Source organism: Elaeis guineensis, chromosome 12, assembly GCF_000442705.2.
Source record: "Elaeis guineensis isolate ETL-2024a chromosome 12, EG11, whole genome shotgun sequence".
In the NCBI taxonomy this organism is placed as follows: Eukaryota; Viridiplantae; Streptophyta; class Magnoliopsida; order Arecales; family Arecaceae; genus Elaeis; species Elaeis guineensis.
The window spans coordinates 21,025,056-21,044,109 of NC_026004.2; the positions used below are offsets into that span (position 1 = coordinate 21,025,056).

A 19,054-nucleotide genomic window follows, 5' to 3' on the forward strand; every position below is an offset into this window, starting at 1 on the left:
CATGTTATTTGGGTCCTCTACTGAAATACTTTTTTTTTTTTTTTTTCTGTTTCCATTTCAACCTATTGTGAATGTGCTTGCTTTGACATGTTTTAGGTCTCGTTCGCACAAAACTAGGAGGTAATAAATTCAGTTGTCAAACGATTCCTGCAGATGGTCTTTGTCAATGCATAACCGATCTGGGCAGATGATTTTTGTTGATATTTAGGTGAGTGGCGGTGGCGTATTTCGTGTTTTATTTAGCCAAATGATGGCCTAGAAAGGCTGCAGACCCCCTAGTGGCATAGGTACCACGTGGAAGCCCAAACGGGGCAGAAGATTCCTTTTTCAGAATAATGTAAAAAAAAAATTTATTTATCAAAATATATCAAAATCAAATTTATTTATCAAACTAATGCAAAAAAAAAAAATATCATTTTGAATGGTATTTTTTTTTCTTTCACGTCATCCCACATTTTCACGGTGGCATCGTCCAAAAAAAAAAAAAAAAAAAAGAAGAAACGTCTTTAAAAACGCCATTTTGAATGGCGTTTTTAAAAACGTCATTCAAAATGGCGTTTTCTAATTTTCCCACCAAAAAAAAGAAAAAATCATGAAAAAATAAGAAAATTGATTTTTTAAAATTTAAAATTAATTAATAAATTAAAATTATAATTTTGATTGAAATTAAAAATATAAAGATTTGAATTTGTAATTCATTAAAAAAATTAATTTAAAATTTTTATTAAAAATATTTTTTAAAAGATGTCCAAAAAAATCTTAAAAAATAAAAAGAAAATTATCATAGAAAATTAAAAAAAAGAGAAAGAAATATGAAAGAAATAAAAATATGAAATTTAATTGAAAAACATCATTCGAAATACTTGTTCTAAAAATATTTTAAAAAATTTATAAATTTTAAAATTTTTAAATAATCAAAAAAAAATTATAATGTAAAAATTTTAAAAAATAAAATTTTAAAGATTAATTGAAATTAAAATATTATTTCAAATTAATTTCTCAAATTAAAAATAATTAATTTAAAAAAGATTCAAAAAAATTTGAAAAATAGGCTAAAAATTTTTTATAAAAATATAAAGAATTAAAAAAAAATAGAAATTATAATTGTAATTGAATAACAAATTTTATAATTTTTAATTTTAAGAAATAAGAATTATAATTGTAAATGAAATTAAAAATTATATTTTAAATAACTAAATTAATTTAAATATAAATTTTTAAAAAATATTATAAATAAAAGAAAAAAAATACGTAATAGAATATCAAAAAGATAAAAAAGAAAAAAACTAAAATTAAAATTTAAAATTATAAAAATTATAAATTAGATTAGAAAAAATATATCATAAAAGAATAAAATTAAATTAAATTAATTATAATTTTTTTTAGGGTAATTTATAAATGTGACTTAAAAATTTAAAGTTGAATTAAATTTTGATAAAAAAAGAAATACATTAAAAAGTTTAAAAGAACGAGGAAAAGTTAAAAAGTGAAAATTTTTAAAAAGTCACAACAAATAAGGATTATAAATTAAAAATAAAAAAAAATTAAAGTTTAATTGAAATAAAAATATTTTTTAAATATAATTTATAAAATTAAAATTTATTTAATTAAAAAAATTTTAAAATAAAATTTAAAAATATCTTAAAAAAATTTCATAGAAAGATAAAGAATTGAAAAAAAATAGAAATTATAATTGTAATTGAAGAACAAAGTTTATAATTTTTAATTTTAAGAAAGAAGAATTAAAATTGTAATTAAAAATTAAAATAATATTTTAAATAACTAAATTAATTTAAATATTAATATTTAAAAAATATTTTAAATAAAGAAAAAAAATGGGAGGAAAATTTAAAGTTTAATTTGAATTAAATTTTGATCAAAAAATAAATACAGTGTAAAGTTAAAAAATGAGAAAAAATATGGAAAAAAATTTTGTAAATTAAACTTTAGAAAAAATAATATTTTTTTAATTAAAGGTAAAGAATACGTAATAGAATGCTAAAAAAAAAGAAATGGAAGAAAACTGAAATTATAATTTCAAATGATAACTATTTTAAAATAAATAAAAAAAAGTATCATAAAAAAAAATAAAATAATAATAAAATAGGAATTGTAATTATTAATTTTAAAGAAATTTAATTTTAATTTAAATTAAAAATTATCATTTAAATTATTATTTTCTTTATTTAATTTAATTTATTTTTTAAAAGATTATAAATACATAATTAAAGAATTTAAAAAAAAAAAAGGGAAAAACGCCATAGAGAATGGCGTTTTTCCCTCCCCAAACCCTTCTTCTTCCTTCTCCCCTCCTTCTCCCTTCTCCCTCTTCTCCTTCTCCCTTCTCTCTTCTCCTTCTCTCTTCTCCTTCTCGATCTTCTCCGGCGTCTCTCCGGCGGCACGGCGGCACGGCGGCAAGGTCTCGGCGGCGGTGAGCTCTTCCCCCTCTCTCTCCCTCTTCCTCTTTCTCTCTCCCTCTTCCCCTCTCTCTCTTTTTCTCATGCCGGCGGCGGGCCGCGCGTCCCGGCGGCGGGCCGCGCGTCCCGGCGGTGGCCCCCGGCCCCCTCCTCTCTCTCTTCCTCTCTCTCTCTCTCTCTTCCTCTCTCTCTCCCTTCTCCGTGGCCGCCGGCCACAGACCGCCGGCGGCGGGCCGCGCGCCCCGACGGCGGGTCCCGCATCCCGACGGTGGTCCCCGGCCCCCTCCTCTCTCTTCCTCTCTCTCTCTTCCTCTCTCTCTCTCCCTTCTTCTTGGCCGCCGGCCACAGACTGCCGGCGGCGGGCCGCGCGTCCCGGCGGCGGGTCCCGCATCCCGGCGGCGGGTCCCGCGTCCCGACGGTGGCCCCCGGCCCCCTCCTTTCTCTCTCTCTCTTCCTCTCTCTCTCTCCCTTCTCCTTGGCCGTCGGCCACAGACGGCCGGCGGCGGGCCGCGCGTCCCGGCGACGGGTCCCACGTCCCGAGGGCGGGTCCCGCGTCCCGGCGGTGGCCCCCGGCCCCCTCCTCTCTCTCTTCCTCTCTCTCTTCCTCTCTCTCTCTCCCTTCTCCTTGGCCGACATATTGTTGAGAAAGATCCCGGTGTTAAAGTTGAAGCTATAGTGGCAGCCGTTAATGATCAATTTCAATATACAGTATCATACAGGAAAGCATGATGTGGAAAGCATAAGGCATTGGTTGATATTTATGGAGAATGGGAGCCATCTTATGCTAAATTACCTTATTATATGGCTGCACTTCAAAATGCAAATCCTGGTACAGTTGTTTCATGGAATTTTTTTCAAGCTGTGAATTCCAATGTTCGTGTTTTAAATTATATTTTTTGGACTTTCGATATTTAATTTTTTTAATTTTTAATATTTAATTATATTTTACATTCGATATATCATTTATTTAATTTTTAAATTTTGCAGATTTGGGTATGGGAGCGTATGCCGACTATCAATCCATTACGACGACAGTTGCTCGAGATGCCATCAGAGCAGCAGGATCCTGATGTTCCATTCAGACTAGACGGACCATTAGGATACAGGTATCGAAATATTTTTTTTTTATTTAAATTTTATTATTTTAAATTTATTTAATATTAGTACATTGTGAAACAGATGGAACGTTGCATTCAACGTTCATCACGTATCGACAAGAGTGGCACGGGTTTATAGGTGCCAGTTGGATACATTAGTTGATACATCTAGACGGGTAAATTTTGAATTTTTTACAAATATCAATTTACAGTATTCATAATCTATTATAATTTTATATTAATTTTTTTTATTTTAACTATATTATATCAGTTTTTGTGGGAGCCATATACAGATGGGATATTGGCTATACTGCCGCAGATGTGTACAGTTGGACACGACATATGGACTGCTAGGGTGCCACTTATTTGTTTTGATGTGGTAGAGTGGCATCTTCCCGATCGTGTCCTGCGGCAGTTTGGTCAGACTCAGGGCATTCCAGAGCAGTTTGATACCAGCCAGGGACTTCATCGTATTGATCGACGAGGGAGAGCTCGTATCGACTGGCGTATTAGACATGCACAGTACATCGATATTTGGGATGCACGTCGAGATCACATTGTTCATGGTGATCCTATTTTGAGAGGCCGTTCATATACTGATGACTACATGGCTTGGTTTTTTAGCATTACGGTGCGAGTCATTGGACAGTCTCAGTATGCAGTTTCTGGATACGAGGGCGAGAGTTCTACTGTACGTCTTTTGGTAAGATTACGAAAATTACTTCATGTTATTTGTGTTATATTTTTGTTTTATATTGTACACTATACTGATTGTTTTATACTAACAGTTCTATTTTTATTTTATAGACTGATTCTGTGTCGGATCTTGTGTTGGACACTCGTCGTGCTTTATCTACGACTGATGAGGACGAGCGGATTCAGATACTGCGGGAGATGGAGAGAACAGGTTCCAGAGCATTGGTGGCGATTGGTGTTGATCCACATACCTGTGCGCCTTGGTATGGAGCAGTTCGGGCGCCAGATATGAGTTATACGCCGTCACCATATGCTTCACATATGCCATCACCGCATATTCCGCATATGTCATCATTTGATGCTGCACAGATGCCACCGTCTTTTCATCCACAGATGGCAGCATCTTCTTCTTCCTACATCCCCCAGATGCCATCACCGGGTACCAATTGGCCACATGAGTATGATACTTTTTTTTCAGGTCCATCCGTGTATCCAGATGAGAGAGTTGAACGGGTCTCTCAGTCCGTAGATGATCCGACAGCATCAGTTATTCCTGAGCAGCATGATCAGCAGATCTCCTCCACTGATATAGGAGAGGAGCCATCACAGCAGGAGCAGCCGGCGAGGACCTTCCTGAGAAGGTCCAAGCGACCACGAGCGCCACGACGTCCTTGTGGGACTTAGTCTTTGTTGTATTTGTATTTAGTATTTTTACATTTTTGTTGTACTATTTTTTTTTTGTACGTTTGACATTTTTATTCTATTGAATAATATTAAATATTGATTTCATTTTATATTATTTAATTTTAAATGATTGGATATTATGATCGGTGCATATGGATACACATACTCGAACGTGTCTCAGAACATTAGGAGAGAAAATATTATGCTGAAAGGACTATAAAAATTATAACATAAATAATAATATATCAAATGTTGCTTTTTGAATTGAATTTTAGAAAAAATAAATATTTTTTTAAGTAAAGGAAAGGAATACGTAATAGAATGCTAAAAAGACAAAAATGGAAGAAAACTGAAATTATAATTTTAAATGATAAAATATTTAAAATAAATTTAAAAAAAATATCATAAAAAAATAATAAAATAATAATAAAATAAGAATTATAATTATAAATTTTAAAAAAAATTAATTTTAATTTAAATTAAAAATTATCATTTAAATTATTATTTTTATTATTTAATTAAATTTATTTATTAAAGATTACAAATAGATAAGTAAAGAAATTTAAAAAAAAAATAAATAAAAAGAGAAAACGCCATTCTCTCCCCTCCCCAAACCCCTTTTTTCCCTCCTTCTCCCTTCTCCTTCTCCCTTCTCCCTTCTCGATCTTCTCCTTCTTCCTTTACAAATTTAAGTAAAGAAAAAGAATACGTAATATATCATAAAAATAGAAGAAAACTAAAATTATATTTTTAAATTATAAAAATTATAAATTAAATTAAATAAATTGTTGCCCAGCTATGCAACCCAAGAGGGGGGGTGAATTGTGTTTTAAAAATTTTAAGCTTAACTAATTACTTATGAAAAGTATTTGTCAAAAGCTTGATGAATGAGGAGAAGGACTTTAGTTCAAGATTAATTACCTAAAGCAAGAACGCAAGGATATAATGAAGAATTAAAGAGAAACAATAAAGCACACCACAAACATAAGGATTTATAGTGGTTCGGTGCCAACCTTGCACCTACATCCACTCCCCAAGCTCCTACTTGAGAATTTCAAACTACTATACTTGTATGCAACCCGAATACAAATGTCGGAAACTCCGACACTAGCTATCCCAACTTAGTCCACTTATTTCTCCCTTGTTTTTCACCTTTTCAAACATTTTATAGGTTTAAGAAACAAAGGAAAACATTCTAGGCAGAAAAAGAACCGTTAGAGCACTTAAAGTGAGTATTAAAAGCAACTAAAACGGGCTAAAAACTAGCCATTGCGGACAATTCCCGTCGCAGGGGTCGACTCATGAGTCGACTCATGCTTCAGGGGTCGACTCATGAGTCGACCTCTGTTGCAACAGCCAGAAATGTGGGTTTCTGGATTTTTTGGCCCAAACCAGCAGAGGTCGACTCATGAGTCGACTCATGCCTTGTGGGTCGACTCATGAGTCGACTCACAGGTCGTGCCAAGCCAGAAAATCAGCGTGCCAATAGGAATTTCAGCGTGCCAAGCAGCTCATTGTGCCATGAGTTGACTCATGAGTCGACTCATGCACTTAAAACATTCATAACTTTAAAAATATAAGTCCAAAAATAATGAAATTTTCACCAATAGATCACAAATCATTTGTTCTACCAAATGATACTATCAAATCAGGATTTTGATAAAATTACGTTTTTGCCCCTGAAGAGCATAAAGACTTTTTCAAATAAAAAATATTTGTATCCCTTCAATCTGCTTTGTAATCATCAAAATCAATCTAGGAGCAACATAAATATATCATAAAAATAGTAAATAAAAGAGAAAAAATGGTAATAAAATAGAAATTATAATTTAAAATAAAAAATTAACTTTAATTTAAATTAAAAATTATCATTCAAATTACTATCCTCATTAAAAAATTTAATAAATTAAAAAAAAATAATTAAACAAATTATGAAAAAAATTTAAAAAAATTTTAAGAAAAGAAAAAGAATAAAAAAATGCCGAAGGGAACGACGTTTTCTCCTTTCCTCCCTTCTTCTCTCCTTCTCCCTCTTCTCCTTTCTCCCTCTTCTCCCTCTTCTCCCTTCTCCGGCGTCTCTCCTACAGCACCGCGGTGAGCTGCCTCCTCTCTCTCTCTTCCTCTCTCTCCCTCTTTTTAAAAAATTTTAAAAATAAAAATTACCATAAAGAAAGTCAAGGGGTCGACTCACAGAGTGTGGCAGCCAAAAATTTTACGTGCCGTTAAACTTTTTTAGCCATGAGTCGATTCATGGGGTTGACTAAAAAATATAAATCTATTTTTCTTAGAAAATACGCTTCCAAAAATATTGAAATTGCCTCTAATAGATTACACATCTTTTGTTCTTGCTTTTGAGACTTCAGAATCATATCTGATAAAATTATGATTTTTTTTCTTCATTTTTTAACTTTTTAATGTATTTATTTTTTGATCAAAATTTAATTCAAATTAAAATTTTTTAAGTCACATTTATAAAATACCCGAAAAAACAAATTGTAATTAATTTAATTATTACATTTTATTCTTTTATGAAATATTTTTTTTTATAATTTTTATAATTTTTATTTTTATTTTTATTTTTCTTCCACTTTTATTTTTTTGACATTCTATTACGTATTTTTTTTTCTTTATTTAAAATATTTTTTAAATATTAATGTTTAAATTAATTTAGTTATTTAAAATATTATTTTTAATTTCAATTATAATTTTAATTCTTATTTCTTAAAATTAAAAATTATAAACTTTGTTCTTCAATTATAATTAGAATTTCTATTTTTTTTCAATTCTTTATCTTTTTATGAAATTTTTTTAGGCAATTTTTATATTTTATTTAGAAAATTTTTTAATTAAATTAATTTTAATTTGAGAAATTAATTTTAAAAAATATTTCTATTTCACTTAATCTTTAAAATTTTATTTTTTTAAAATTTTAAATTTATAATTCTTATTTTTTCTGACTTTTTACAAATTTTAACTTTTTAACTTTTTAACTTTTCATCATTTTTTAACTTATTAATGTATTTCTTTTTTTATCAAAATTTAATTCAAATTTAATTTTTTTAAGTCACATTTATAAAATACCCTAAAAATGAAATTATATTTAATTTAATTTAATTTTATTCTTTTATGATATATTTTTTCTAATCTAATTTATAATTTTTATAATTTTAAATTTTAATTTTAGTTTTCTTCCATTTTTATCTTTTTGATATTCTATTACGTATTTTTTTTTATTTAAAATATTTCTGAAAAATTTATATTTCAATTAATTTAGTTATTTAAAAAGTAAATTTTAATTTCTATTAAAATTATAATTCTTATTTCTTAAAATTAAAAATTATAAACTTTGTTCTTCAATTACAATTATAATTTCTATTTTTTTTCAATTCTTTATGTCTTTATAAAAATTTTTTAGCCTATTTTTCATTTTTTTTGAATATTTTTAAAATAAATTAATTTTAATTTGACAAAGTAATTTGAATGCTTATTTTTATTTCAATTAATCTCTAAAATTTTATTTCTTTTAAATTTAAAATTATAATTTTTTTTATTATTTAAATTTTTTTTTAAAATATTTTTAGGACAAGTATTTCGAATGATGTTTTTTAATTAAATTTCATATTTTTATTTCTTTCATATTTCTTTCTCCTTTTTTAATTTTCTATGATAATTTTCTTTTTATTTCTTAAGATTTTTTTGGACATCTTTTAAAAAATATTTTTAATAAAAATTCTAAATTAATTTTTTTAATGAATTACAAATTCAAATCTTTATATTTTTAATTTCAATTAAAATTATAATTTTAATTTATTAATTAATTTCAAATTTAAAAAAACTAATTTTCTCATTTTTTCACGATTTTTTCCTTTTTTTGGTGGGAAAATTGGAAAACGCCATTTTGAATGGCGTTTCTTCCTTTTTTTTTTTTTGGGACGATGCCACCGTGGAAATGTGGGGTGACGTGGAAGGGAAAAAAATGTCATTCAAAATGGCATTTTTTCCTTTTGCATTAGTTTGATAAATAAATTTGATTTTAATATATTTTGATAAATAAATTTTTTTTTTACATTATTCTGGAAAAGGGCTCCGGGGCAGAAAGGAATAGATCTGTTACGAAACCTATGACCCAATGCTCCTTTATGGATGAGTGTGCCCGGGTAAAGGCTAGGCAAGTAAGGGAGCTCCATAGTTATTACGGAGGATTCTTGGTAAGGTCGGTTCACGATCCGAGTCGACTGGATTGAAAATTGGGATGGCTATATTTGTGGATGGCATGTATGGATGCTTTTTGTTCGTGCCGAAATCAAAATCAGAATTAAATTTAAATATTAAAGAAGATTCTGATTGGATTACGAAGGATTGGAATATTCTTATTTTTTCGGAAAGAAAATTTGACTTCCGGAGCAAAAGGTCGTTCACGCCTCCGGTGCTATTTCGGTTGCATGGGAACGTGGTGCTGGAAAATTTTTGAGCGCTTCTTTCCATTTAATTCTCTTCTTAAAACTTCAACTAAATAAGAGATTTATTTTTTATTTTTTAAAAATTATCTCTTCTCGTTCTACTTTCCATCAAATCAAATGAGTCCTTGAGTTTCTAGACGTAGAGTTGGAAGTTGTACTCCTCTTTCTTTCCCTCTCAACTGGAGAGAAGAGCATGAAAGTCAAAATGTATGGTTTGACCGAATGGATTTGGAATGACATGGTAATCCAAACATGCATTCTTTTTTTTACCAAAAGAAAAAACCTACATACTTTTTGTGCAACTGATATATGTATTTTGTTCAAAATCTGATCTGTAGTTATACGGCTAGTATTTGTCTCTCAAAATAATTCAATTAATTGTTCGTGTTTAAATAGTCCAAAAGGGCTTCCTTGCGGATTGAGATTCAAGGTTGATAAATGACATGTTGGCAATAACCTTTCTAGTTTTGTGTGCAGTTTGAGATGACATTTGATATTGTTGTAGTCATGGGTCAAAATCTTGGCTTATAATTGATATAGGACTAAAGATATCCTCTTTACACCACAATACAGTCTTCAAGTAAGAGAGAGTATGTGGGGGCAGGAGGCGTCCGCATACATGAGGAATTGTCTGTTTTGGTCTCTGGCGCTGTCGCACGGGATTTCACAATTTTGTTTTTTAAAAGACATCTCATGAAAGATAGAATATTTCAATATATATATTATACTCTCTCTTAACTCACAATCGATATGGGACTAAAAATGCCTTCTCTACATCATAACATATATAAAATGAGGGATGAAATTGTTAGGAGGCTATCTCTAAAAGCTAGATGATTCTATTAATGATATTATTGGTGCATGCTAGTTATTTGCTTTGAAGAATGTCCTCTCTCTCTCTCTCCCTGTATGCTAGCACGTGTGAAGTAGGAACTTCACAAGCTTCATGCACAATGTGAAGAAAGGAGCACCAATTCAGACAATCAAAACCAGATTACAATGTGATAATGTATGATTAGCCCAACCATTAGATTGAAATGGTGAATGACTTTGCATGGTCCCACCATAGAAACAGATTCTCTATTTGGAAATACTTTGCCGATCCATAAACTCCTTGTTGGGCCGAGAATAGGAGGTTCTCCTTATATCTCAACTCTAGAGAAATTCTTTGTGCACCGCGAGTGATATAGAAAATCCAATGTGGGGTGCACCGTCTTGTCCGATTAATCCATATAGCCATCATTTTTCAACATATATTTAATACCTGCAGTTCTGCTTTTTCATTTGAAATTTTGAATGATAAAAATGCCCCTCTTTTTTAAAAAAAAATTATGATATCCTGTAGTATATTATGACATCATGTGGTCAAATTATAACTTTTCGTACATAAAAAGTCATAATATGACCCCAAGATACCATAATATAAGAAAGACATTTTTGTCCAACCACTTTCCAATGCGCATTTAATGTCTGCAGTTCCGCTTTTTCATTTGAAATTTTGAATGACGAAAATATCCCATTTTTTTAGAAAAATATTATGATATCCAGTGGTATATTATGATATCCTGAATCAAATTATGACTTTCTGTACGTAGGATGTCATAATATGGTCTGGGATGTCACAATTTGAGAGAGACATTTTTGTCCAACCACATTCCAACATGCATTTAATGTATGCAATTTTATTTTTTTATTTAAAAATTTTGAATGACGAAAATATTACTGTTCTTTGAAAAAAATTATGACATCTTATGGCATATTATGATATCCTGCGTCAAATTATAATTTTCTGCATGTAGGAAGTCATAATATGGATATAAGATGTCATAATTTTTTCTAAAAAATATTGATATTTTCATAATTCAAAATTTTAAATGATAAAATAAAACTGTAGGTATTAAATGCGTATTGAAAGGCGGTGGCTATATGGACTAATTAGATAGAATAATGCGCTCCACCTCAGATTTTTTTATACCACCCGCAGTGCACAAAGAAATTCTTTATAACTCTAATGTGACATGGGTAGATGACATTGGCATGATGGATCAATAGGATTGTTATCATTCATAGTGGAGAAATCATACTTTACACCATTTGCTCCGCAATTATCATGCACCATGTCAATGATCACCTCATCTCTTTCTTGTGGGCTTCATTTATCGTGAGTTTATCTAAATGATTGGCCCACAAGTGGGAAGGGAAAAGATTGGCGTAGTGCACATCTATATGGTGCATGTGGTATAGGATATAATTTATCTTTACAGTGAAGCTGTGGTGTAAAAAATATTGATGCAAAAAATATTTCATCTAATCTCGAACGCTGGAGCAAGATTGATACGGTCGATCTCGTGATTTTAGACATGAACAATCTGACATCATGGTCACACCAATCCGTGATACCCGACAACAATTATGCTTCAGGATTATTATTGTGATCATTATTGCTCAAATAAAATGTTCTAAACCACGAGACAACATGACTAGCCATTACAGCCTATTCAAACTACGTTTTAGCTATGGTGCTAATTATCAATACAAAGAATATTCTGTCTGATCTCGGTCGAGTGGGAGCTAGATTGATATGACCGATCTCGTGACTTCGGACATGAACGATTTGATATCACGATCACACCAGTCCATGATACCTGACAACAGTTATGCAACGGGCTTATTATTGTGATCATTATTGCTCAAATAAAATATCCTAAACCACCAAACAACGTGGCTGGCCATTACAGCCTATACAAACCACATTTTAGTTATGGAGCTAATCGTCACAGCCGCCTCTTATCATGAAAATGGCCACCATCCTTCTTGCATAGATATAGACAGCAAGGTACTCTTAAATAAACCTCCTAAGCCACCGAGAGTTCTCATTCTCTCTCTTCTTCTTCTTTTTTTTTTTTTTTTTTTTTAATTATTGATTTGAGCATCGAAGAACATTGATGGAAAACTTGCAGCAAAAGATTATTTGCAAATCCGATGGTCAAACTTAGAAGCCTCAACAGCATCATTGGTCTCTACTCATTTCGGATCCTATCAATCTATCTTGGAATTCAGTAGCAACAAGCATGAATGCTCTTATTCTATATGGCATTTTTGGAATGGAAAAAAAAGCTTTGGTAAAAGAACTTGAAATTTATTTTTTTAAAAAATATTTAATATAAGTTGCTCTATTATTCAATCTTGTTTCTAAATCTTAGGAGCCTTGTATAAATCTCAATATTGATATGCTCACAAAAATTGTATAAATGCAGAGCAAGCTTGGATGGAGATATTTTAGAGTATTTTGGGTTCAAACTAAGGCGGATGCTCAATCACTGAAACATCATGCCAGCGTTGCTTCAAAACATATGATTCTTTTTTTCTTTTTAAATTTTATTATAAATATTAAACTAGAGTACTACATTTGTCCAAGGGTACTGTAAAAAATTGAGTCTTTCTTAATTCAGCCAGTTAAGAAATTTAGAGAGGTGGGGAGCAAAGTGGGACATCATATTATAGCAGGTGCAATTACAACATAATTGGAGCCAATTAGAGATAGAAGGTCAATACAATGCAATGACATGAAAATTCTCTGCAAAAGGAAGCAATAAAACAAAATATCAAATCCATCATACTAATGATTATGTGGTAAAATAGCTTTTCTTAGATTTGTCTCTATCGACTGGCTGGGCTGTCTTGTTGCTTCGACTTATTAAGTTGTTGAGATCCTCTCAGCTATTTCTTTTTTTTCTTTTATAACTATTTCATGTTTGATGAAATATGTGATGGTATGTTTCACTTTTTTGCTCAAGGGAGATATTTTTTAGATAAAGTATAATTTTTTAGTTTGAAAGACGCAATGCTGATGCAAAATCTAATTTCTTTGAAAAAATCTTAAAAAATTTCTTCTCGTTTTGCACCTAATTGGACCTTGACCCTTTGCGGGTTAATTTTGACCTAATGTTCTATGACGCAGGCCACTTGACAAATAAAATATAGAATCAATAAATATTATTGTTGTGAATCCAGCAAAAGGTAAATTTAGCTTGATGGGAACTAAATGTAAACTGAGTCCCAAAAAGACCTTGCCGTCCCTCCTAGATCTCAACTTGTTGTAACTTTAGATGAGATTTATAAGGGTGGAAAGCTAGGATTGTAAAGGAATGCTACATGGACATTAGTTCTTTTAGCATGACGTACTAGTCCTTAACAAGATTGAAAATAATTTTCTAAATTTTTGAAGTGTGCTCCTTCTTTGTTTTAAACAAATATAAATTTGTCTACAACATGTTGATCTCAAGGTCCTCTTTGCTGCCGCAAGATGATACTTCGTTAGATTGTGCATAAATCTGGACACAATATCAATTGAAAATGTCTGATCAAATATGCGACAAGTAAATTAAATCTCCAACCAAGCTTCCAAAATATCTTTCATTAGCTATTTCAGTACCGTCTTCAAGTTTTAGCTTTTCATTTACATTTATAGGAGTGGATGCCATTTTGTAATTTAGGATATTGAATCTTTTCAAAAGATCTATTGCATATTTTCTTTGAAAAATAAAAATTCCATCTACACCTTGTTTCACCTCAAGACCAAGAAAATAGTGCAATAGACCCAAATCTGACATCTCAAATGTGTTCATCATACAAGATTTGAATTCAGCAAGAAAAGATTCAGATGACCTCATATATATTATATCGTCAACATGAAGACATACCATAAGAAATCAAATATACCTTGCTTCTTCAAATAAAATGTGGGCTTATTCTCACTCCTTTCAAATCCATTCTCCCAAAAATAGAAATCAATCTTGCTGTACCACACCCGAGGAGCTTGCTTTAGCCCATAAAATGCCTTCTTCAATTTGTAAACCTTGTTCTCATTGCTACCAATAACAAAATTTTTAGGTCCAGTAACATAGACCTCCTCTTCTAAATCATCATTTTACAAGATAGATTTAACATCTAATTGATATACAGGCCCATTAAACTGAGCTGCTAAGGCTAAAATAATTCTCATTGTTTCAAAACGTGCAATTGGAGAGAATGTTTCTTTGAAGTCAATGCCCTGCTACTGAGCATACTTTAGGATAAACTGAGCTTTACATTTCTGTAAGTAGCATATTTTATGATAAGCTGAGTTTTACATTTCTGTAAGCTTTCATCGGCATGGTATTTTGTTCTGTACACCCACTTGAGCCTAATAGCATTTTTTACTTCAGACAGATCCACAAAATTCTAGATCTGATTTTTCTGAATAGCCAACATCTCTTCCTCCATTGCATTGCACCATTCTTCTTTTTCTGATGCTTTTTTGAAGCTTATTGGATCATGACTTGCTAACATTGCGTAATGAATAAATTTTCTTTTGGCATTAATAGCATCATCTGGTATGACTTCAAAGTCTCTTAGCGGGGAGGATGGCTGTCAAGTTCACCTTAGTTCTTTAGTTACTGTAGGAGCTGTAGGAGATATTGAAAAAGGTGATTTGCTACTATTTAAAGATGAAGTATTTGAACCAGTAGGTGTGGGATCATCGAATGTATTTGTTGAAGAAGTTTTATCATATGTTGAAATTTGAATTTTTGATTCATCCTTGCCACGGCTCCAATCCCAACTTGCCTCTTCATTGAAATCTACATTCCTGCTGACTATTATTTTGTACTTACAAGATTATATAACCGATATGCTTTGGATTGTGAACAATAATCAACAAAGATATATTTTTCAGATTTTTTATCAAGCTTGCGATGAGCTTGTAAATTTACTAAAGCATAGGCTATAGAATCAAAAACTTTTAAGTGGCTTATCCGAGGCTTCTTACCACTCCAAGCTTCATAAGGTGTCTGATTTAAGACTGCCTTAGTGAGAGAGATATTCAGTTGATACATTGTAGTAGCTATTGCTTTTGCCCAGAATTGATTTGAAAGTTCCTTTGCTTTGAGCAAGCTTTTAGCTATTTCAACAACTGTACGATTTTTTCATTCAACTACACCATTTTACTCTAATGTATATGGTACAGTGAGTTTCCTATGAATTTCTTTTTCTCATTGAAAATATTAAAATTATTAGAAAGAAATTAACCACCTCTATTCATATGAAGAGCCTTTATACAGCAATCACTTTGCTTCTCTACCAACATATTGAATTTCTTGAAATTTATAAAATTTTTTAATTTAAATTTCAAAAAATAGATCCAACTCATATAACTAAAATCATCAATAAACAGTAAAAAAAATCGACTTCCACCAAATGACTTAGTATCTATAGGCCCATATAAATTAGTATGCACTAACTCAAGACAATTGGAAGCCCTCCAAGGCTTTCCTATTGGAAACAATTTTCTACTTTGTTTTCCAAATACACACCTTTCACAAAAGCCAAGAGAGTTAATTTTAGGCACCCAAAAACCATATTTTTTTGACTTAGCAACTTCAGCCCATTAACATTCAAATGCCTATAATGCAAATGCCATAGTCTAGCTTCACTATTTTCTTTAGCAATTAAGGCACAATTTCCAATAGTTGAGACTTCAAGTGGAAATATCTTGTTTTGTGCCATAGGAACGGTAATTATTATTTGGCTTGATTTTCTATCTTGAATAGCATAAGAACCATCATTAAATAAAATTGAATATCTACTAGCCATTAATTACCCCACACTTAACATATTATGAACCAAACTAAGAATAAACAATGCATCGTGCAATAGTTTGACTTTACCGTGACTAGTTTTGATGGCAATTGTACCTTTTCTTTCAATCTAAACTTATTTGTTATCTCCAAGTCTAACCTCTGATTTCTTTGATTCATTAAGCCCCTTAAGTAGCAATCTTGTGCCCGACATATGATCGAAGCATCTACTATTTGGAGATCAAACATCACCAGAAACATTGGTATCATGAAAATGAGCCATGAACAACTTACTTTCTTCTTCAGTTTTCTCTACAAAACTTGCTCCTTTCTGCTTATCTTTTTACTTACTTTAGCAATTAGCTTCTTTGTGGCCAAATCTTTTGCAGTAGTGGCACTGAATAGTACTCTTAGATTGCTTTTGTTCACCAAATCTTTCTCTATCTATGCCACAGCCTTGACCATAAAATTGACCTCTTTCTTAGATAGTTTTCCCTTCACCTGAAATGCCTTTTCCTCATTCTTTTCTTGTGATCTGTTCAGCCTCTTCTTATAAGCTTGTAAAAAACTCATTAGTTCATCAAATGAATAATTAGACAAATTTTTGAATTCCTCAATTGCAGCAACAATATGTTTAAATTTAGAGAGAGACTTCTCAAAATTTTTGCAACCATAGTTTCATTAGAAATTTTCTCACCATATGAGTTCATTTGATTCATTATTGCAGATACTCTAGATAAATAATCTTGCGTAGATTCATTACTTTTCATAAGCAATGATTCAAAATCATGATGGAGGGATTGCAATTTCATAGTAATTACCTTTAATGAACCTTGAAACTCTTTCTTTAGTATCTGCCAAGCCTCCTTCGAAGTAGTTGCTACTGCAAATCTTGAGAAGATAGTCTCACGTACTGCTTGCTGGATGAAGAATTAAGCTTTGAAATCTTTTTTGTTTTCTTTCAATTTTTGCTCCTCATCTTGCTTGGGAATCCCTACTCTATCGAGTCTCATAGCTCTTGAGACTTGAAAAGGGTCATCATCTTGATGCTCCAAAACTCATAATTTTTACCATTGAATATGAAAATCAAAGGCTGAGATATGGTTAAATTGTTGGCTGTCAGTTTAGATTTTACACTCATTTTTTGTATTTTACTCACTCTCTTTTTGACTAACTTAGTTCAAGATCCAACCTGGCTCTGATACAACAAATTATTGAAAAAGAGGAGAAAAAAAGAATGAAAAATTATAAGAGACTTTTATGTGTAGAGAAAAAATATTATTCACAAATATATTTTATTATCAATATCAAGAGCCTATATATAGGCTTACAAAGCAATAGAAACAAGTTAAATCACAGAAAACATGCTCCACTTCATCAACAATTTTATTAAAAAATTTGAAATTATAAAATAATGCTAACTAACCATGTAAATCCTACCTGACTAAGTAAACAACAGACAAAACTAACAAATCCATCAACTCCAAAAAAATCATGGAGCATGATTGAACTAAGATTCCACTAATTTTGAAGCACTACTCAACCGAACATATATTTCAAATGTTTTCTTTTTAAATGTAATATATGAGTTGAAATGAAAAATAAATAGTATGATTAGTAGAGTGAAGAAGGATTGAAGTGATCAGACACTACAACTCCTACTTGCATGTGTCGCTGCTACTTTTCTCTTCTTTAGAGGGGTTAATCAGGCTCCACCAAGCTTGACTTGAGGACTTAAGCTTAGATGTGACATGAAATATTCACAATATTGAATATGTTTGGTCTTGCTCAACTTGTGAGAATGTTAACCATGTATTGGACTTAGATATTATCTCATGCGTATGCGTGGGTCCTCCTCTCTTTCTCTCTCTCTTTGTTTTAAATAAATAAGAAAAAAAATGCTAACTCTTTCTATTAGATTCTTCTCATCATTTAGTTTATCATTATATTTAATTAAATATCCATTTTATTATATGATACCAACTCCTCTAACATAAACGTGCATAAGACATCAAATTATCCACGTTTCTCGACCTCATATTTCTATCCTGCATGCTATATATATTACTCACTACATATTGCTTACAGCATATCATGATATGAAAGGCTTGAACTCTTGCTTCATCATTTTAATTAATTATTTATTTAAATATATTTTATTATTTAAAAATATACATGTATTACATGTGTCATATTCTGGTCTAATACATACATAGAGAAAAATAAAACATAATAAAAAAACTTGAATTTTTCTTGGATTTTATAAGAAAATAATTAGATAAAAATGATATAAATATCTAATATATATCTAGCAAACAAATTAACCATATGATGATATGACATCATTCTTCTCATTTTTCTTAATATATTTGGGAGAATATAAACTAAAATTTTCTTTCCATTTATATGCTTTGTTATTTTTCAAAAAATATCAAAAGCAAGGCCCCGCAATATCCTAGATAAGTGTTGTTGACATTCTCCATGCCTTCCTATGTAGCATTTAGCTTTGGAAGTGTAGTTTAACTTAACAGGAAATTCTCGCTCTCATGAAGAAACTAATCGAGCCGCTAATTGGTTAGTTAATTTTAGTGCAAACACACAAGACACTATTATCTATGATTTTGACTCGAGTATTTCATTTGCATTACCCTATCAACCCATTATAACTACACCAAAGTTATTTTATTTTATTTTATTTTATTTTATTTTTTTGGGAGAGGGGGGCGGGGGCGGTGGGGGTTACAAATTAGGACCTCTACCCATCCGGGCTCCCGCAAGCTCACTTTAACCAAAATCGAGCCTTTTTTCTCATTATAAAAAGTCTAACATTTCAAAAGAGTACTACTAAGCCCAGTCAGACGTAGTCCATTTTGTTTCAAGCCCATAATATCCCCGCCCAGCCCCTCTCAAAGAAAAGAAACGGAAACAAAACAAAAGCCACGAAGCTTCTGGAACCCCCGCCGACCAGCTATTCAAAAGTTCGCGGAAGAATAAAGCAGCAGAACTCTCTAGAATGCATTCCCGCTCCCGGTTTACAGCACGCAAGGAAGAACCTAGAACCCAGTCCTTGATCCTATAAAACG

General features: G+C 31.3%; 1 protein-coding gene across 1 annotated transcript; it reads left to right on the forward strand.

The window, feature by feature from the left end:
• The first annotated feature begins 3,809 nt into the window (after positions 1–3,809).
• LOC140852829 (uncharacterized) lies at positions 3,810–4,894 on the forward strand. The gene is made up of 2 exons (XM_073246388.1): positions 3,810–4,217; positions 4,322–4,894. The coding sequence occupies exons 1-2, from the start codon at positions 3,834–3,836 to the stop codon at positions 4,892–4,894; spliced, it is 957 nt and encodes a 318-aa protein (XP_073102489.1). The 5' UTR covers positions 3,810–3,833.
• The last annotated feature ends 14,160 nt before the right edge of the window (positions 4,895–19,054 follow it).

What these genes read in the sequence shown, in the direction of transcription:
- LOC140852829 (XM_073246388.1), top strand. Translation starts at nt 3,834, where the DNA reads ATGTGTACAGTTGGACACGACATATGGACTGCTAGGGTGCCACTTATT. An exon ending in GTTCTACTGTACGTCTTTTG is followed by an intron (nt 4,218 to 4,321) that starts GTAAGATTACGA and finishes TTTATTTTATAG; the next exon opens with ACTGATTCTGTGTCGGATCT.